Genomic DNA, 22530 nt, shown 5'->3' with positions numbered 1-22530 from the left:
TCGCATCACATACATATATAATATACTGCTTATAACAATCCCGTACTTGCCATCTAGAAGAGACAATCCAAGAACAAAGCAATTGGCATCAATTGCTTTGTTCTTGTGCTTTGTTCATTTTTTGTGCCCATTCTATGTTACATATACACAATGCTTTTTTTATTTTTGCCCCCTAAATTTTGTTAGGCATGCTCAATTATGCCAGGAAGCATGAACATTGTCACTATGACCCCACTATATCTCAAAAACAAAGTCATGGGCTAACATCTTTTATTAGATTTTTGGATTCCTCAGCGCAATTAATAGAAAGTGACAGTTTTATTAAAATCAGCCCATCAAATTTTGAGAACCAACTTAACTCTATAAGACAGGGTGGCCGCCCAGTTGATCACAAAGCCAATTTTGGTCAATCGCTTGTGATGTCTTTACTTTATGTGTTACACTTGTAACCGAACGCAACACCTGAACGTAACACACAAATGCAACAGTATGCATGCAGTTGACTCAACTCATAGAAAAACAGCTATTTAGCTTGAATATTTGGTACTGTCATACGATAGCTTCTTTTCTTTAGTACAGGTATTAACAATATTATTACTATTTCTCCCAATATTATTAAGGTAATAAAATAAATTCAAAATCTGTCTTTATCTGTAGCTAATTTGAATTAATAAATATTGTTAATAATTACTCATGTTGTTTGAATTCCCCTGAATGTGAGTTTTTTGCCCATTAAATAATTATGTTGTTTTTTTGTAGGTAGATATGCAGGGTGTTTCAGTATGACGTGCACTCCTGCGATTGATTGATTAACAAAGAATAAGTCTAAAAATCTTATATCATTCTTCCCATGATAAATTTTCCTGGCTCACAAAAAAATTGTGAAAGAAATCTTAAAATCAAATTATGAGCCATACTGTGCATTTTTATAACAACTTTTTCATATGTACGAACACATAGTACCACAACTTATACATTGCAATTGATAAAAAATTAAATTATATTTTAAGTTACTAAAAATCTATCTTGAAAGATTTTTTTTAGGTACCACCTGTACGGAATGAACTCATAGCTGCAAATATCAAAAGTTGGGTCTGGAAATTTATTTTTTTTATGAGCCTTATATCTTGAAAACTTAATAAGTGATTTAAAAAATAAAAAAGTAGTTTTGAATATATATTTTGCTTATCTACACATAGCTCACGGGAGTGCATCTCATACTGAAACACAGTGTATAAACATAGTATGTATTTCACACCTCCCCCTCTCCATTTAGACTATGCATATGACAAGTCAATCGTGACACATTTTTAAGATAAAGAGTAGATCTTATGTACACAAAAGTTGGCCACTCCTGCTATAAGACAAAGATATGCTAGTGACCATGGGATATCGCATAATGTCATTTTGTTACAGGCACTCTTGCTAGCAACTTTGTGTCTTGAAAACAAAGTTGTCAACCCCCTTTTTTTTACATTTTTGGACTCCTCATCACAATTAATGGAAAATTATAATGAGGAATCCAATATAAAGTTTAATCAAAATCGATGAATCAAATTTTGAGAATGAATAAAATTTTTTATACAGTAACTATTTAAATATAACTTCATTTTCAATATTCCTGTACAGAAGCATATTTGAGAAGTATTTTCAAATAATTGTTTTTTAAATAAAAATTACTTCCCATATATTATTGTTTAGAACTAAGCTAATTTCTTTAAAGAAATTATTACAAAATCATTATTTTATATGATGATGTTTATTTCCATATTACATAAACTTAATATATTTTTATTGTTAGTTATTGAAAATGAAAAAATTATATTCTTACCGAAGGTCCAGGAGGGCCTGGTGAACCACGTGGGCCTACTGGTCCCTAAAATTAAATTATTTTTCAATAATTCTATATATTAATTGATTATTCTAATTACTATACATATTAATAGTTTTTTAAAAGTATAGTTAATGAGAACTATTAACTTACTACTTGAGCTTGCATAAACTGGAATGCATCAGGTGGGGGTCCTTTGTCACCTCCAATACCTTGTTGTAAAGATAACTGATGGAACCAACTCGATAACTAGAAATATATATGAACTTATAGGTTAAAGAATTTGAAAAATATTTAATGAAATTAATTAAAATAGAACTAATATGTTTAATTTATTCTTTAATAAAAGATATAAAATTATAAAATATAAAAAGACAAAAACAAATATAGACATACAGTGTATATTTTTATTCTGTAATATACATTGTATTTATTTAAATAGTTTTATCATATTTATCAAAAAAATAATTTTAAAAAAATTCAAAATTAAAAAATTAACTTTATTCAATATTATATCTGATATAAAGTAAAATAAATTTTGAATAATTGTATCAGAATCAAAACACTTAGAAAGATTCAATGCAATAATATTTAAAGTGAAATTTTTCTAGCTAACTTGATCAGTACTTATACTTTTCTCTTCTTACACTTAATATTTTCACATATCTCTTTAAAAATAGAAAAAAACAAAAAATTGAATTTTCTGTAATTCTTATAAGTTGTCATTTATTACAAATAACAAAGCATTTCTATATCTACAATTAAAATTTTAAGATCATTTACTAGTCTAAATCTTTTCAGTGATTTTGGTTTTCATTTGGCTTTGCCATTTACTATAAAAAAAATTCTATCAAAACAAGAAAAATATTAATCTTCAATAAAAATGTTTATTTCCTATTTTTTTATATTTCTATTGAAATTTTTTACTATAAGGCATGTATAATACTATGAAAGCATGAAAGCAAATTAAATTAGAAAGAATGAGTTGGAACAACAGAAACAGCCTCTTTTTTTTCTGTTATTTGAATTTCTTTTCTGAGATAACAAAGCAGTCCACTTCTTTTAATTTGTTATAATCATCTTTTCCAACTTATTACTAATGAAAGTCCAAAATATTCTGGCCAAATCAAAATTATATTAAATTTCTTTTTATGAAAAGGCATTTGTCTATATAAATAATTTAATTACCTGGCATGACAGAATTTGAAAATGATAAAAATATTGATTCTAGATTTTCTTATGAGAAATTAATAAAATCAATAAATCTGAAATTTACATATTAATTAATCTAGAAAATATTTGATGGTCAACACATTGTAAAACAAACAAACAAAATGTTAAAAGTACTTACATCTCCAGGAGGTCCTGGTGGACCTGGCATTCCTGGTATTCCATGAGCTCCTGATTCACCAGGCTGGCCCTAATTTAAAAGATAAGAAGTACTAAATCTAAATGTTACAAGCAGTTTTACACAGAAGTTCGATTTTCAATGCCATTAAGTATTTTCAGAATATAATAATGATTCATTATTAATATACAGTGGTATCTCAGTATAGTACTTAAACTTAATTTGTTCCAGAAGTCTGAGTACTAAACAAATTTTTTCCATAAGGAATAATGTAAATTAAATTAATCCATTCCAGACCCCCAATAGTATATTTATAAAAGCATTTTTAACTAGAATCTAACACAAATTTAACAAGAAGTTTACAAGCCTAGCATGCACAAATTATTAAAAAAACCAAAAAATAGTTCATATGCAATACAGAGTTAATTAATAGACATATGCAATAGTTCATATGCCTATTAATTTTATTGAATTGAACAGAAAGTTTTTGTGTATTTTTAACAACTGTCATTACTTAACATAAATATGTGATTTAATTATAACAGTTGTGAAATTTAATACATTATTGCTAATGAGAGATTGTATTCTTTGTTTAGAAGCTTATTTTAAACATTTTACTTCACATTTTGTTTGCATAAAATCAAGTCAAAATGTCTGCAGATAAAATGCATAACAGGCATATTATGCTTTTTGAATTTTGTAAAGGATATAATGCTAAAAATATCCATAATGTGTAAGAGAAAGATACGCCAAAAACTTTGAATACATCAAATGTGATTTTAAAAGTTCCTTTTGGGAAATTTTGAACTAAAGGATACACAATAGAAAGATGCTCAAAAGTGTTAACAAAGAAAAATTTCAGGAAAAAATTGTTAAAAATCAACAAATGACAACTTGTGAACTTGCAACAAATCTTAATGTGTCACTGACATGTATTGTTGAAATACTTCATTAACTTGGAATGATTGCAAAACATAATGATTGTGTTCCACATGCATTAAGTGAAAAAAAACAAACTGGATCAAGTATAATTTTGTCTGATGAAAGTAGGTAGTTGTAAGGTTTCATTTTATTTTTAAATTAGTTACTCATTTTTATCATAGAAAACTTTTCTACAGATGACAAAATTAAAGTTAAGATAAGATTATTTGTTATTAACCAAAAATTTGTTCTAGTAAGTCATGATTGTTCAGTTGAAAACAGAGCAATTTTTTCCCTAAGAATGTGTTTGAATACCAAATTGTTTGAGTTTGGAGTGGTTTGAGTACCAAAATACCATTGTATTTATATACAAGCAAAACAAACAAAACTTTTTTAATTGTGACCATTTGTAAAATAAAATAATGTTGTCAATAAATTTTAAATCAGTCAAAACTGAAAATTTTTACCCTTTCACCTGGTCTTCCAGGAAATCCTTGTTCTCCAGGAGTTCCCTAAAAGTATGAAATATTTAGTTAATTTTTAAAATAAAAACCAAATAACAAAAAATATATATATATATATACAAAATTTCCATTTGATATTATCAAACTTAAATATGCAGTTAAAAATTATAATTAAAATACAGCTTTTAATATTTAAAATATTAAAATTAAATAAATTCTCAAGTTGTTGATTGAATTACCCTTTCTCCAGGAAGCCCTACAACAGGTATCACAGGTTCTCGTGGAAGACCTGGATCTGGTGGCCTCTAGAAGAAAAATCTATAATGTATTATTTATCATAATTTCAAGCTTCTTAAAATAAATATTATATTTCATTCAATTACACAATTAATTTTTTCTTCAAAACAAAAAATTTAATAAAAATTTTAATTAAAACATAAAAAATAATAATATAAAAACAATCCCATACAATTTTTGTTAATCTTAACATGGATTATTCGCCTTCGGATATATCAAAATTTCAGAAAAGTTAATAAATCTTTTCTTTTTTCATTGCTAAATAAAAGATCAAAGCCACAATCTTAGCACAATATCTCTAATTTTTCTTTAAAATAAAAATGCTAAGCCAAAATGGCCTTTAATAAGTAGAGTCATCTAACTTACTTTCTATAAATAGTCTTAATTCTATTATTCTCATTTTTACTGGATAAATGTAATTTAATAATTGCCTCATCTGTGAGTGCAAAACAATGCAAAATTTTAATTAAAATTTCAATGTTATGATTTCACTTCTTCAAAGTTGATTTAGTTTAATTGTATTAATTAACTCCGATCTTTGAGTCATCATGTCAGTCAACACTATTGCTAATAATTTTAATTTTTAATTTTCTGAAAGTAAAACTTCTTCAGCTCTCTTACATATATGTATTGTATACATTTTCTATAATACTGTAGAATATCCAAAATTGCATTGAACATATGTAAAATTATTGTTTTTGGCATTCTTCAATTTTACATTCTTCAATTGGCATTCTTCTTCATACATAACAATAACATGACATAACAATAAATGACAACAAACACAAATATACCCAAAATCAGTAAAAGGAATAAAATCATTTACTATTTAATTTGATATACCAGATAATATTCATTAGAAAAGAATAAAATGTTCATATCAATAAATATTTCTACTCCTATTATTGGTTTTGGGTATATTTGTGTGTGTTTTCATTCCATACAACCAGTTTTTGAAGAAGTAAATGTTTTAGAAAATAACATTTTATTTTAATCACAAAAACTTTTAAAACTTTTCAATGATAAGTTACCAGTCACAGATTAAAGTCATATTATCAATTAAAAAACAAATTGAAACTTACTGGTATATCAGTTGTACCTCCAGTTCCTTCTTCTTCATCTGAAATTTTCATAATTAAATATTAATAGCTTTTAAGTAATAAATATCCTTCATAAGAAAACTAGTCACATTTTACATTCTATTTCAATTTATTGATCAAAAAAGAAGAGATTCAGTCATTGAGAGTTTAACACAAAAAGTTTATTTAGAAAATATTTTATAAATGTTGTTCCTTTTTGAACATTTATAAAAGAAAGAAAAAAAAGAAAAAAGGTATAATTAGAAAGGTTTTGCAAAGAATTGTATAAAAATACTTATAATATAAATTTTAGAATACTTAAAATATTATCTTTAAAAAATTGCATTTTATAAATTTCATTTTCTACTAAATGTTTGTATGCAAAGCCTTTTAAAGATTTAATCCAGATAGCTAACTATAGTAAAATGAATTAAAAATAAAGAAAAATATATACAACTCTTTGCTTTGCATTGAAGAAAGTTGAAAATTTATAGGAAAGAAAGTTAATAAGTCAATAGTACACCTTAAACAATCAGCAATAATTTAATAAGCAAATGTTTTCAACCTGTTAATTAGGTCTTCATCAGGTCAAGAAGTTTTGCTTATTATATAATTGCTAGTTATTTAAATAAAGTGTACTATTGATTTATTGGGATTTCAATACCTGTTTAAGCTGTTCATTAGACAACGTATTATAAAGTTCATTTCAGTATTGTATGAAACCAGAACATCAGAGGCTAGCCTCCTCCAAAAAAAAATAATAATAATTTTAATAAAAATATATGAAATCTGTCCAGAAAGTTTGTGAACTTTTTAAATTATGCACCAACTGATAATTGAATCTGAATGCGTCTTGCACAGCTTTCTAATGGCAAGTTTTATATACTATCTGCCAAAAGTAATTAGTTCTATCTTCATTTGTTGTGTTACATTCATTTGTGTAAACACATGTTGATTGTGTTTTAAATTTTCCTTCAATTCTGCAAGTGAGTGAAGAGCATCTAGAATGAGCTAGATCTAATGAAGACTTCATGAATAGCATCATCACTGAGGATAAGATATGGGTCTATGGGTACAACATGGAAATGAAATGTCAATCATCAGAGTGGATGGGAAAATCTTCACTGCAATCCAAAAAGGCACAAGTTCAGTTGAATGTGAAGGTCTTGATCACTGTTTTGTTCAATTCTGAGAATGTCATTCACCATAAACACTATCTGAAGGTGATGAAATGCCTTCGCAAAGCAGTGAAGAAGAACAGACTGACTATTTCGAAAGAATGGCATGATGACAGTGCACCCACTCACACATCATTGGTGATAACAGAATTTTTGGCCAAGAACTTGATGCCACTTGTTTCCCAACCTCCATATCCAGCAGACTAAGCCCCAGCAGACTTATTTTTGTTTCTCAAATTAAAATCTATTCTCAAAAGTCACTGTTTTAAATCTATTGATGCTTTATGGAAAATTTGCTAGTGGAGCTGTGTATCATCCCAAAAGAAGCATTTCAGGAAGTGTTCTTTTCATGTCAGAAATGCTGGATTTAGGACTACTTCAAAGGTAACAAAACTGATTAGCTTCTAAGTAAATGCAAACAACTTCTATTTGCAAAGTTTGTGAACTTTCCAGACAGACCTTGTATACTGTATTTATTCAAATACACAGTATCCTATAATAAATAATGCAGCTACAAGACAAAAAGCTATAGACAGTGCACACTGTTAATTAGAATAAATATAGTATTTTTATACATATACAAAGCTTTTCAAATTGATTGTTGGGGTTTGATGAATTTATTATGGCTATTGTGTAATCCACTAAGCTATCATTTCTGCTCTAATGTGTTCAGAAACTGTGCAATTTCTATTGCATGACGCATTACAATGTGTAATTTACATTTACATCTTTCAGGAGGCAATTTTCATAAATGGTAGCTAGTGGCAATGAAAAAACATTTTGTATTCTGGAATTTCTTGAAACAAAGTCCTTAACAGTGATTCAGTGGCATTTTCATGTAAAATATCATAAGGCTATCATCAGGCACCTTCAGCTAATTCTATTTGATGATGATATGCTCTGTTTCAGGACATGGAAAATCTATATGAGGGGAAAAGCAGTGACTGACTCTTGGTTTCAAATGAGGATGTAGAATATGTATAAAAGTTGTATGTGCAGAGCCTTAAAAAATCAATTCCTACAGGTTCAACAGGACTGGGTATTCCACAAGCAACAGTGTGATGTGTTTTAAGGAAACAACTCCATATGAAGCCATATCACATAGCCCTCCTTCAAGTCATAACAGTTGAAGACCTACCTCATTCTAAATACTGCTTCCTGATGGGTGTAAATAAACTATATATTGTAATGCATCACATAGAAACTGAACAGTTTCTGAATAAATTAGAACAGAAATGATAGTTTAATGAATTATACTGTAGCCATAATAAATCTATCAAATCTCAAAAATTATTTTAAAAAGCCCTGCATATATTTAATGCTGTATTTTTACAGAATGACCAGCATACCACATATAAATGGGAGAGATCAGCATGCCAGAAACCCTGGCATTACTGGCATGCTAGTTAAACTGTGACTAAAATATAAAATTAATCAGATTTAATGTTAATTAAACATTAAAGAAAACATTCTTCTGAATAAATAAAATAATATCATCCTAATTCAACAGACTTAAAATCAGGAAGAGTTTTCTTTACAAGACAATAAAACAATTAACAACTTATTGACATTAATAGCAGTAGTAGTTAGTCAATGTGGGCTACACTGACCATCTACCCCAACCTTAAAAATAACACCTTCCTCTCAAATTTCACACAAAGCAGATATGTTAATTGGTGTAAGTTAAGATAATTTACAGCAAGTTTCTTAAATTTAATATGTTTATTTTTGCATTTTTGAATCAACTACAATAAAATAAACATAAAAAAACATTTTCAGAATTCCATGGATATTTTACATCATTAGAAAGAGAACAAAATGAAGAAATTAAACATATAATCATAGTTTTTGATGTAATGCTGACAGTTTCAGAGTAAAACCTTGTTTGTTTTTTGTAATGTGCCCTCTAGAGAGAGATGTATAACCTCACTTAAACCATCATGCTGGTTTTTACAATACGAAAATATCTGATTTCATGGTTCCCCTGGATAGACCAACATGCCAAACAATCCGTGAAAATAGTGTATATATATATATATATTTAAATGTACATATTTTATCAATATTAATTAAAATATTGATCTAAATTAAATTTTGATACAAACTATTTTTGTTTTGAAACTGGCAATATTTTTACTTTGACATTTGTATCAGTACAATACATTATAAATTACTATAATTTAAGTTTATTTGTTAGTCTCTATCAAACCTAATTCCTCTACTGAATCAAAAACATATACCTGCACATATAGGACAGCATTTTCCTAATGGAATGAACTCATGAGTTTTACATTCAATTTCTTGACATTTTTCTGTTTCACATACTGGATTTCCAGAAAAGCATTTGCATGTTGTGCAAGGGTCTGGATACCATTCTTCTCCATCTTGATATGATACATTGTCATACAAACAAACAGTTATATCTTCATCTTCGTCTAAATAAAAAAATATATACATAATTTACATAATTTATTACATATACATATACATAATTTATTAAAAATACAGAGTAAAATATTTTAATTTTACTTTTTACTTACTAAATTTTACTTTTATTTCACTTAATTTTACTTTAATTTTTTCTCATTTATTTATTAATTAATTAAAAACAATTTAAAAACAAAACAAGTACTATATTAATAATTTTAATAATTTTATATTATTTTTATAGGATTACAAGCAGTTAACATGAATTATCTGTATTTATTCTACTTGACTCCAAACTACTTCCTCTCTTTCTTTATTTAATAAGATGAACACAGGATAAGAAAGAGCAGTTTAGCAGTTTTCTGCATTCTACAATTAGTAGACAAGGACAGCAATAAAAAATGTTGCATACTTTTATTTAAAAAAAAAACAGCACCCAGTATAAAAAGAAAGATAATTTTATTATTTTCTTTTTTATATAATTTTAAATTAGTTTTATGAAAGGCTATAAAATTTTACTTTATCTTCATTAAAATACAATTATTATTTGTTTGAATATACCAATAATACCTATTTTATAAATGATGTTTTTAATCAGAGATCATCATCAACTCATAAATAGTCAAAAATCAAATACAGGTGTTCATAATATTTTGAACAAAATCATATATTATTTTATCCAAATTCTGATAAAAAATTATTAAAATGTTAACCATCAATCATTGATGACCAATTTCTAATAAAAAATGTTCCTTATAAAATAAATTTTATTGATATTTGAAGTCCCAATTTTTTTTTTTTTTTTTAGTTAAACAATAGATTAATTAGATTGAACAACTGAAGTGCCTTTGACCGGTGTGCTTCTTCTCTCTCTCTCTGTAAATCGCAAACGTTTTCAAACCTCGTTGGGTTCTTCCTCAGGCATAACGGAATTCTGTTCTACAAAATTTAAATATCCCGTCGAAGTTGACCATTGATTTAGAAAAAACTGCATTCTGGAATGCTGTCGCGTGTAGCCGATGTCGTCATATTAGACTTGCGTGATGAGAGTATAGTGCTACTTCAGGGATCTGTTAAGAAAGGCTTCCCAAGCTGATGATAAGTTGACTTCCTTTTTAAAATTGATACAGTTGCAGTTTTTTCTAAATCAACGGTCAACTTCGACGAAATATTTAAATTTGTAGAAACGAATTCCATCCCAATTTTTTGTTTTATGGTAAAGCAGTCATTCCAAATTATGCATTGCAACATCCAGGGGTGTTGTCAAACTAGTTGGAACAGCAAAGTCAGGTTAGCCATTATTTTAATTATTAGTGATACACTGACAACATTTTGCAATGCATTTTTTGTATGCCTGTCTAAATTGTATATCTTGAGATTCTCTAAAACTTTTTTTTCGTTTTAGTTTTTCAGAATTAAGGTATGTTCTTTCCTTGTTAATAGAAAAAAAAAAAGAAAAGACAGAAAAACAGTTTCTTACAACATTTTTACTTCTGTTTTGAAGTTATATGAGAATCTTATATGAGTTAAAATTTGTAGTCAATGCATATGTGGCATATTACCTAGCCTGGGTTATTCTACTAAAATGTGGTATATATATACCATATTTTATGTATATATATATATATATATATATATATATATATATAACCACTGTAATAAAGTAATATTTAGTATACTCAAAATAAACATTATTATTGAATTAATAGTACCAATTGTTAGAAATAATTTCTGAATTTATCTTAGAATAAGTACTTTCTGATTTATTGGAAACAAAGTCACTACAAACAGAAAGCTAAATCCATAGTCAATTAGCATTATTTTAATACACAACATTTTCAGTCAGTAAAATTTAAATATTTCCATTAAAGAAACTAAGTATTTTTTTACATTTACAAAACTAATACAGTGAGTGATCGGTTAATGAACAGTGCAGACAGCAAGCAAATTGGATAACAAATACTTTCGTGAAAGATTTTTATGTTCGGACAACGAACACACATTCGGATGACAAACACTTCACAGAACAAACAGAAAAAGATGCAACATAAAATAGTGAATACCAATTGGTCTTCCTTTGTCTCCAGGTGACAATTCGAAACCTTTCAGAGCTCTGAAGGCTTTGACATTGATGCTCGACCCAATACCGATCCAATAGTATTCTTCCAAATTTTGAAACTCTCCCTCGTAATTCCAGCTTTTTGTTTACCTTTTTGACAAATAGTTTTTTATAGTCTTTGCAAGACTGTCAGGTAGGTACTCATTAAGTTTTGCATTTGTCTTTTGCATTTACAAAAGACGAGAGTTTAACTGTCCCATTGGATATTCGTTAACATTTTAATACCAAATTTCAAATTTCATCTGGGCCTTGCATTTAAATAGTTTATCGTGCGCTAGTTGATTTTGGTTCTCTAAATTTTTGTAAGTGCTTTTCTGAACTTTTTATTTAAAAAAGAAACTGGTAATATTATGAAACCTAAAAAGTGTGGTGTGTCAAGAACTGTGCTGACCATAGAAATCAAGCAAGAGTTAAATGAAAAACACCAAGAAACTCAGCAAGATGTGTTTTCTTTTGAAAAAGAAGAACACGAAAGATGACCAATGCCGATATCTGCTATTGAAGATCTTTTGAAGAAGTGTGAGGATGTCAGAACAATGGTCATCCAAATGCCATCCAAGCCAGAATAAGGTTAATAGGCTTGGGGATCCCTACAATTACAATGCTATTAATTACTTCCGAAAAATCCTAAAGAAGAGAGAAAAGCAATCAACATTGGACAGATTCTTTAACCCCCACAAATGAAAAAAACATGACTAATAAAAACACAAGACTGTGTTGTGTATATATGTTACAGTCAAAACCCGTTTTTAGTTAGAACACGTTTTAACTAGTTGAAACTAGTTTACACTGGATGTCTTTGTTATAACTAGAATTTACTGCTAGTCAAAAATGAATTTGAGTTAAAACTAGTTCCAACTAGTTAAAATGCGTTCTAACTAAAAACAGGTTTTGACTGTAACATATATGTATATATAAAGTAAAGTAAAATATATATAGTAGTAAAGTAAAAATATGTATTTTTACTGTTACATATAAATAAACATAGTAAGAAACAGAGGTGTAGCTACCATGGAGCAGTTGGAGCAAACTGCTCCAGGTGCACAAATCATGAGGGTGCCAAGTTAGAAAGGGTGAAATAAAAACTTGTAAAAACATTTGTAAAAAATGTTTGGATTGAATAATTAATCAATTAACTATTATATTTGAATTTGTTCGACAATTATGTACACTTTTAAGTGCTTATCACCTGCATATCTTGTTGCATCATCTGATAAAAATATTTTGGAAGGATCAGAGTTTTTACAATTGGCATATCCTTCTGACATTTCTCCTAGTTTTAACCTCAACTGTTTCGATTTAATATGTGTTTTTATACTCAGGTAAAAGAAATTACTTCTATAAGCGCAAGTTGCTGAACTACTTTTAATTCACACCACAGCCTCAAGTATGTTCTCCAACATTATTACAGCATGCCTCATTTTTTTAAATTTACGGGCAATGACAGTGACAGCAGAACATTTTTCGAAACTAAAATTAATCAAAACGTATTTAAGAAGCAGCATGTGACAATACTGTTTCAGCTCTGACTAACTATATCAATTAAAAAAACAATAGCTTGTCAACTTCATTTGGAGAAAGTGATTGACTGATTTGCAAACGAAAAAGCAAGAAAAGTTTTTGAAGTTTTTTATGTATTATTATGTATTTGTTATGAAACTAAACTTGCATACATTTTGTCAATACAGTTTATATACACTGTAGTAAATATTATAATATTAGGTACTCTGTACTTAAAGAATTATATTTTGTTTTATTATTATATTTATATTTATTAAACTGAATATTTTATTGTTGAAATGCCTCGAATCTCAAATAAATAGTTATCAAGTAAGGTTTTAAATCAAAATAATTAATAAATTAAATGTGCAAAATAAATTTCACAAGACCTCTTCCGAGGAACAAGGGCCGCACCAATTCTACTTGCTCCAGGGCACTGAATATGTAGCTACACTGCTGGTAAGAAAGTACATATTTTTTGTTTTTTGGAGTCTCCAGAACGAATTAATCAAATTCCCATAAAAACCTATGGTAAATCAATAATCGGTTAAGGAACAATTCGGATAGCAAAATCTTGAAACAGATTATGTTCATTAACCAATCACCCACTGTACTAAATAATACAAACTATAAATATAAGTTTACAGAATATATTTATCTAAAAACAGGCAAATAAAATAAAAAATACTTTTAAATGTTCTTAAAATACAGTTTAATGCAATAATATTAAACTTTTGGTAAATGATTTCCTCAAAACAAGAAACATAACCTAATATATTTTTCTCGTTGGTAAATATGAATATTTTTATAAACATTAGTTAATAAAATTATTCTTTAAGCAAAAATATTTTCAAACAAAGATATCTTCTATTTTGATACAGTAGAGCGTCGATAAGTGGAACGTCGGTAAGTGGAATGGCCGGAAAGTGGAACGATTTTCAGTCGGACTGTGTCGTGCTGAATCGAATGTTTTTGATACTAAATTTACTTCTAAAGTATAATTTGCACGTTTTTTATATTCTTTAATATATTTATTTAGTTTGTACAAAATGCAGAAATAATTTTTAACGATACGATAGCCTCGATGATTATTATAAAAATTTTCGTTAGGCTTAAAATCGACGAAAATTCAACACGAAGCGACACGCAACGGAGAAAAATTCAACAGGAAGCGATACGCAACGGAGAAAAATTTGAACATCGGACAGGTTAATGTATTTTTTCGTACAAAGTCGGAAACTGGAACAAATCATTAACTGGAAGGACCCCAGTCCCCAATTGGTTCCACTTTTCGACGCTCTACTGTATTTCTATAAAATTGATTATTTGATACATACATAAACAAAACAAAAAATAAGACTAAAATTAAAAGTCATTAGTTTTTTATAATCTATAATTTATACTTTGCTTCTATTCTTTAATCTCAATATATAACTGGTCAAAATTTTCTTGGAATTATCACAACTATAGATGTCATAATTACTAGCCAATCAACAGTTTTATTTTAAAATTTTATTTTACCATAACAACTTTATTTTACCCAGGTAAAGTAAAGTTGTTCGAAAACTAATTTGTTTTCAAACCGAAACAAATTTTTCAATAAGAAACAATATAAAATGGATTAATCCATTCCTGACCACAAAAACAAAGTCCTTTTTTTTCCTTTTTAGCTGTATTTCATGCATAAAAATGCCTACAAATGCAATATAATATTATATATATTATTATCTATATCCATTTTATATATATAGGGTAGTTATAAATTATTAAGCACATTTCAGGGAGGAATAAAAAAAGAACACAGTGAAGTATTCACATGTATGCTGTTTTACTTAATAGATCATTAAATAAACTATTTTATACTATAAATAAATTTCATGAGCTTCATGTGTGACCACATGTAGCACAAAATATCCAAGCGGCATTCAATTTTGCACCATGTGTTACATAGCATTTCAGCAGTTATTCATCCACTGAGTTCACCAATTTGTCTTTTCAGTTCTTCCATGTTGCAAACATTGGAATGTACACCCTGTCTTTGACAAACCCCCAAAGAAAGAAATCAAGTAGTGTAATGTTGGAGAATCGAGGTAACCAGGAAATATAAATATTCATCCTCTACAGCCATTGGCGTAGCCAGGGTTTTGTTATGGGGGGGCCTAGTAGAGGCTGTAATTTTCTGGGGAGGGGCACCAGGTTAACTGGGGGGCCGTGCCCACCCATGCCCCTTCCTGGCTACGTCCATGTCTACAGCCAATCCAACATTCAAGAAATTTTTCCTGTAAGTAGTCCAAACAATTAAATGCCAGTGTAGATGTGCCACATCTTACTGAAATAAACATTCAGTTGTCAGTATTCAATTTGTGATATCACATGCATAACCCTATAACAAGGATGGCGAACCTGTGGCATGTAAGAGAAATCATCTGGCACATAATGTATCATATGATTTCTGTCTTTTTCAATCATTTTTTCTGTTGATCACCTGATCATCTTTTTTTTTAATCAGATTTCTTACATTTATTCGAATTAAAGCGTATTCGTTTAATTTCTTTAAATATCATTATTAGAAGTCTAAGACGTTGGCACGCATTAACATCTTTAAAGCTAAGTATGCTTACAATATGGCACGCAGACTCAAAAAGGTTTGCCATCCCTGCCCTATAACATATCAAGGTATGTAGTATTAGTCACTATATGCTTGGAAAAGGTTCCTTAATTTTCCATCACAGTGCCACCTACATTCAGTCAAGGTCAGCACAAACTTTTACAGCTACTCTATCATTTGAAACAAAACAGAGGTCATTATGTTTGTATATTATTTTTTTACTCCTTCCTGAAATGCAATCAATAATTTATAACCACCCTGTATATTAAAAGCAAAATGTTCCATCACTGCCAACTAAAACCAAAACCATCACTTTACAAAAAAGTGCTATAAATAGAGACTCAACTCTGCTTGGATGAAATATAACCAAATCAATCAAGATGGACTTTAGCACACTTTTCAAAATATTATGTTTCAATTACTTTAATTTACATTTTAATTTAAATTAATTAATTTTGATTTTATTTTTATTTTAGTTTTAATTTCAGTTTCAGTGTAAAAACTAGAATTTCAAATATTATTTTATTATTTTTAGTTTTAAGTAACTGGGTATCTAGTATTAATAAATATTAAATTAATTATTAATATTATAATACATAATATTATATCAATAAATTTTTTTTATTTAATTTGAGTTAAGCAGCTTTAAACATAGATTTATGGATGTTGTTTATATTACACGAATGTCAATTAATGCAGTTTTTATTAATTAATTTGATTTAAATTCAATTGCAATATGTACTGAAAAACAGTAGTAGTATCTTATTTGCATGCGCATTGAAATCTAATTTGAATAATGTCATCAATAGTTTGTGTCATGACATCTAATGATGTGAGGCAATCTTGATGCCACTAACTTCTGAATCAGTAGTCCCATCATTGATTGGTTGAACTATCAACTTTCTTTAATACAGGAAGTATATGGAGTTGACTGTCTGTCTCTTTAATCTGTGGACAACTCTTGCCAAGTAGCTAGTTCAGCAACCAGGGCAAATATAATGTTCAAAATTTTGTTTGTAAACAGAATTGTTTAGAAAAATATTATATAAATGGCTCATAATTTATTTTATATGAGTGATTTATATTAAATCTTTCAGAACTACCAATTTAATTTTTCTATGTAAATAACAAGACAGATAATAAGGTAGTCAAACATTTAACATACTAATAAATGATTTTCTGAATCTTATTAACTATGTTTTGCTATTTATATTATATATCTCTGCAATCTTCTTATGACTACTAATTACTAGTGTGGCTTTATTAAACCTTATTTATTTTCTTTTCTTTACTTTCCTTATACTATCTTCCTGTAGTAACAACTTTACTTCCATTTTCTGTTTACTTAACCACGCGGTAGTTAGTCGACACATGTGGCCTGGACGGTAATAAAAACAAAAAGGGTGTGACACCGAGGGGTCACGTCAGAGGAGATAGGAGGATGGGAGCAAGAGGGAGGAAGATTTTTCGGAGAGAGAGAAAAGCGGGACGAACAGGAACAAAGAAAATTATTAAGGAACGGATCCGAGGTTTTTTTTTTTTATTTATTACTGCCAGTCACCCCTTCGAACCAATTTTCCGTCTTATAATTTCTGTATAATTCTCTTCCACCTCATCTTTCTCTAGGGCCCTGTACTTAGTTAAGCTAGATTTAAGTTAGAATAGGTTCTTTGTCTTGTCGGCACGCGGGGACAAATTGATGACATTGTTACGCGCAGTCCCAAATGTATTTGTATTGGTAGTTAGTAAGTGTGTGTAATCGTTTCTTTGTAAATGATTTGTGTTCACTGGAATTAATAAACCTTTTTTTTAATTTTATCAAAGCCGAGCGACTCTCAGGGTCTTGTTATTTCATACTCGGCTAACACTAGTCTTGTATATGCTAATACACTCTTTGACAAAAAAATTATGCATATAGATAGAATTGTCCAATTACTACAAAACTCAGCATATAACTGTGTTAGACAGGTATGTAAATGATTACAGTTGTGGTCTGATTGCTTGCCAGATAATACTACAAAAGTGTGTTAAAATTGCTAAACCAGTATACTACAAAGTTCTTCGAATGTTAGGCACGCCTTTACAATGCAGTCATAGACATTATGCACAGCTGACAGAGTTTGAGAAAGGCCACATCATCAGGATGAAGGAAGAAGAAGGACCATTTTGCCAAATTGCCCACCATCTGGCCATTGTGATCTGATGTTGGGAACAGTGAATACATCAATCAGGGCACACATACATGGCAGGTAGGCTCTGGATGACTCAGACAGACCACCAAGAAAGATGATAATCTGATTGTAAAGCAAGCATGAACAGATGCATGTCTTCCTCTACTATTCACAGACAGGTGCAAGCCTTGCTACAGAACCCTATCTCTCCTTATATCATTGGCATTAACAGGGGCATATTTGCATGCATGGTGCTATGCATCCTGCCATTAGAATCCCAACATCATCAGATTTGCTTGCAATGATACCATGATAGAGAGGTGTAGACTGCTATGAACTGGCAGCATATTTTTAGTGGCAAATTGCAGTTCTGTTTATTTTGTTTCTGTTTAGGAATGAACATCCATTGTGTTAGTGTGCAGAGCCCACTGGGAAGAGTTTTAATCCTACCTTTACTACTGGCTGATCTACTTTGCCATACTTCTTTCTTTTCCTTTGAAGGCAACACGTTTCTACAAAGTAGGGGTGTCCCTATGGGCAGCCCCCTGTCAGACACTTTGTGTGAACTAGTTATTCGGCAGCTTGAGGCTGCCATCCTTCCTGCCTTCACCAACCACATTCTCCTATATACACAGTATGTCAACAACATTCTCATAATCTGGCAGAACAAATCCTATATCCAAGAATTTCTGCAAAAGATCAACAACAACCCTTATGGCCTTTAGCTCTGCCTTGAACAAGACAACAATCAAACTGTTCATTTCCTGGACTTCCAGTTCCTCATCCAAAGGATGCATCACTACTCAGGTTTACAGAAAGCCTACACACCATCTGACTTTCATCCCTGCAACTTCCCATGATCTGTTCACCTTCAAATGGCTGGGTTCAGAGCCTTAATTCACCCATTCGTTGGACACACGTGAAAGAGATATAGAGCTCCTAACGATCACCCGGTACACAACTTAGTACAGCTACTCTCCACAGACTATTAAAAGCATTATATGTCGTCTTTCCTCCGCCACTTCCGTCTCACTGAAAAATCACATCCAGGACACAGTTTATAGAACTGTCACTTACAACAGGAAGCTAGCCTCCCTATACAAGGAAATATCCAAGAAAAATAACTTTAATTTAGACTTCTGTAGACTGTCTGGACATGCACCTACAATCAGGCATCTACACTTTCCCTGTCACCAACCACAGATCCAGTCACCACTTAGAATATATAGGTGCTACAACATGCCCATTAAACACCCGCCTCAAGGAACATCACACTTCCATCATGGAGGATTCACCAACACTTAGTTGGCTATCTTCACCTCCTACCCAGGCATCCTTACAGACATCAATGTGGGCTTTGACAGTGCATGCCTCTTACATAGCTCTTCCAGGCAACCCTTTCTCAAACATCTTGAGCAGGTGGAAAATATATAAGGCCACCTGCAATAACACCATTATTAATTTTCACAATGTTAATTTCTTCCCCACAGCATGGAAGTCTTTCTTCAAAATATAAATCTTACTATCCTCCCCCTCCCCTTTCTCTCTTCTTACATTACCTCCCCTCTTCACGTGTGCACACCAATCCCCCATTGTTTCATCAGCTGGAGATTAGTTTGCCTGAAAATGCCTGTTCAACATGACAAAAATGTTAGCACTTATTAAAAATTGCTGGATTTTAGGTTTTATAGTAGTTTTATACCTAGTTTTGAGTGATAGTTTCTTACTGATTAATGGCAACTGTCTCCCCATTGCTGCTGTGCTGGTCTGGGGGTGTTATCTCAGTTACCTCTAGTAGCAGTGCAAGGAACATTGATGGCACAGTAGTAAGTTCAGGAAATCCTACATTCTCATAAATTGCCTTTCATGGCAAGGACTATAAACAGCCATTTTCCAGCAAGATTCAGTGGCACTCATTCATCATTTCCCAAGAATGTCTCTGTCACATGACAGACCAATGAAGTGTGGCAATGTCCAGATATACATCTGGACATAACAGACCAATGCATCAAGCATTTGAGGACAGATGGGATGCCAGCTTCAGCCATCTGCAAATGTAAAGAGAATCTGGAGCAGAAGTTTCAACATCTGTGGGCAAATCTGCATTGGATAGCATACAGTGCCTGTATGCTTCTATGCTCAACTCAGCACCGGATTAAGCCTCTAGCGGGCCCTAGACAAAATTTAAATTGGGGCCCCATTTAAATAAGTTGCATCTAAACAAATCTTATATAATGTGACATTGGCGTAGCTAGCATGGGTGTCACCCATAACTTTTAAACTCTTTTATAAAACACTATTGAATTGTAATATCTTTGCACTCGAGCAACTTGAGCGCTATATCGAATATGCGATGTCGCGACGTATAAGTGTAGATTTAGAAAATAAATCATAACCATCCATATATCAGTACTACCACGAGACGCAACCCTAGGAATATTTCTAGGTGGCGCGAGAGATCTCATGGCGTACATTACTTCTGACGTGCGGGTGGCTGTTGACCTTTTTTTTTTTTAGATAATGGCTAGTCGAGCGGAGCTTAGTAAGAATTGTTAAATACAGCCTTTTCTGTCCTATCGAATTTCAATTCAAGTTTCAAAATCGAAACAGAGAAATGTTCTGCACTGAAGCCGGGCCCCTCTGAATTACGGGCCCTAGACATTTGTCTACTTTGCCTATTCGATAATCCGGCCCTGGCTCAACTCTATTATTATATATATTTAGACAAGAGAACATCCAACAAAATTATAAAGGTTCCTTTAAAGTGTTGATCCACACGAGTTGTCCACATCAGTGTTTAGACATAATATTTAATGATTATATTTGTAAGAAAAGCATCTGACATAAATAAATAATATAGATTTAAATATTCAAAATTAAAATGTTTTTATAATTTTTCCCCATTTTGAACTCATAATGCAAAGAAGATTAAGCAGAACAAAGTGAAACTATTACAAAATTCTAAATTGTTAAGAATCAAAATTCTAAAAACAAAAACATTCCAATTAAGGAGATCTATGGTACATTTATTCTATCTCATCAATTTTGCTAAATAAAAAGTTTAGTTTGTAGTAATATCATAAATAAAATTAATGACTATTCAGTTTTTAAAACTGATGAACATACTCAACACAAAATAAGTGCAATTAATAAATACACACTGTCTTTTGGTGTTAATTTAGTTAAATCCAAGTGCATGCAAATACTTTCAACATTTTACAAATATTTTCTTCAGATAAAATAGAATATATTTAGAATAAAAACAAAATTTTAAATGGATAAGTTAAGAAGTTTTAAATAGTTCTTAAATGAAATTTGCACTTTCATGATGATTTTCAAACAAAATTTATAAATTATTTTTTCAAACACAAGTGAGCAATGTGACATGGATAGGAAATGATGTATAAAATATAAAAAGAAAGTGTTAAAGAAATATGATAAAAAAACATAAAGGAGTTAAGATGTTGTTTTGTTGTTCTTCAGAACAATTTAGTAACTTTATAGTTATGACCCCCTATATAAAAAATTTTTGAACTTGTACTGAAATCTTAGGGATCATACAGACACCTGATTTTTCTAGATCAGAAAATTTACCTGTCATTACAGATAATTCCACACAGAAACTGGTTTGATAGGAAAAATTATCCTGTATTTTTTGAAACTGCAAATAATTCCTAATGTGACCAATCCTAAATATCATATGGCAGGAGGTGTAAATACTAAATTCTTATTTTTATTTTTGGTGAATAAAGTTGTAGGAAGAAGAGGGATCTACAGACTAAGGTATTATGATTTTGAACAGAAAATGTTTTCCTTCAAAAACCTCATTTCTCTCAAAAGTTGTGGGTGTTAGGCCAATTCTGTTGCCAGATTCGATTCAGCACCATTAAAACTATAAAAATCAATGAAAATGTTAGACATGAGCAAAAATAATTTTTTTTTTTTTTTTTTTGAAGAATATTGTTGTTAATAATCTCTAAGAATCCATTTAATTAAAATGAAATTTCACTAAACAACAAATTTGAAACAAATTTTTTCCTTGAAAAAGCTATGACAAAATAAGGAAGTGAAGCTTGTAAAAAAGAAAAGTCTTTCATAAGTGAAGGGAAGATGACACAAAAATTCAATTATAGAATTCTATTGTCTTTGTAAAAAATTAGGAAAACTGTGTGTTGACTTACAAGCTAAACTAAAATCCCAAAGTTTTCAAAAAAATTGATTTTGTCTGGAAAATTAATTAAATGTTATTATGCTGATTATAAACAAATGTATTATACAATTAAAAACCTTTAAATAAAATTACATAAGTATCTCAGAGTAAAGATTTAACAATAACATTAAAATATCTGTATAAAAGAATATTATTTTTGAAATTTACTGTAACGAAATAACAATAAATTAAACAATATTAAAAACATTGTATTTCTATTTATTATTGTTTAAAAACAAGGTTTATTAAACTACATACATTCACACATTCATTAAATTAACCTTAAAATCCATGCTAGATCATGTTCTTCCAAAGACACAGGATTCTACTAAAACTGTAGGGCATTTCCATCAATAGAATATTCAGGATTTTGAAAG

The 22530-nt window shown here is 29.8% G+C and overlaps 1 protein-coding gene across 1 annotated transcript in view; it reads right to left on the bottom strand.

Annotated features, from left to right (window-relative positions):
• LOC136989033 (collagen alpha-1(II) chain-like) overlaps positions 1-22530 on the bottom strand; it is a 93811-nt gene that overhangs the window by 56761 nt on the left and 14520 nt on the right. Inside the window, exons 2-8 of the mRNA XM_067287078.1 lie at positions 9359-9553; positions 5944-5981; positions 4804-4869; positions 4568-4612; positions 3183-3251; positions 1985-2080; positions 1832-1876 (exon numbers count right to left, since the gene is read on the bottom strand). Coding sequence (XP_067143179.1) covers positions 1832-1876; positions 1985-2080; positions 3183-3251; positions 4568-4612; positions 4804-4869; positions 5944-5981; positions 9359-9553 — 554 coding nt within the window. The remainder of the gene's footprint in view (positions 1-1831; positions 1877-1984; positions 2081-3182; positions 3252-4567; positions 4613-4803; positions 4870-5943; positions 5982-9358; positions 9554-22530) is intronic.

This window comes from Centruroides vittatus, unplaced genomic scaffold (genome assembly GCF_030686945.1).
Source record: "Centruroides vittatus isolate TY-2023 unplaced genomic scaffold, ASM3068694v2 scaffold_435, whole genome shotgun sequence".
In the NCBI taxonomy this organism is placed as follows: domain Eukaryota; kingdom Metazoa; phylum Arthropoda; class Arachnida; order Scorpiones; family Buthidae; genus Centruroides; species Centruroides vittatus.
This window is presented reverse-complemented; position numbering and strand designations above follow the sequence as displayed.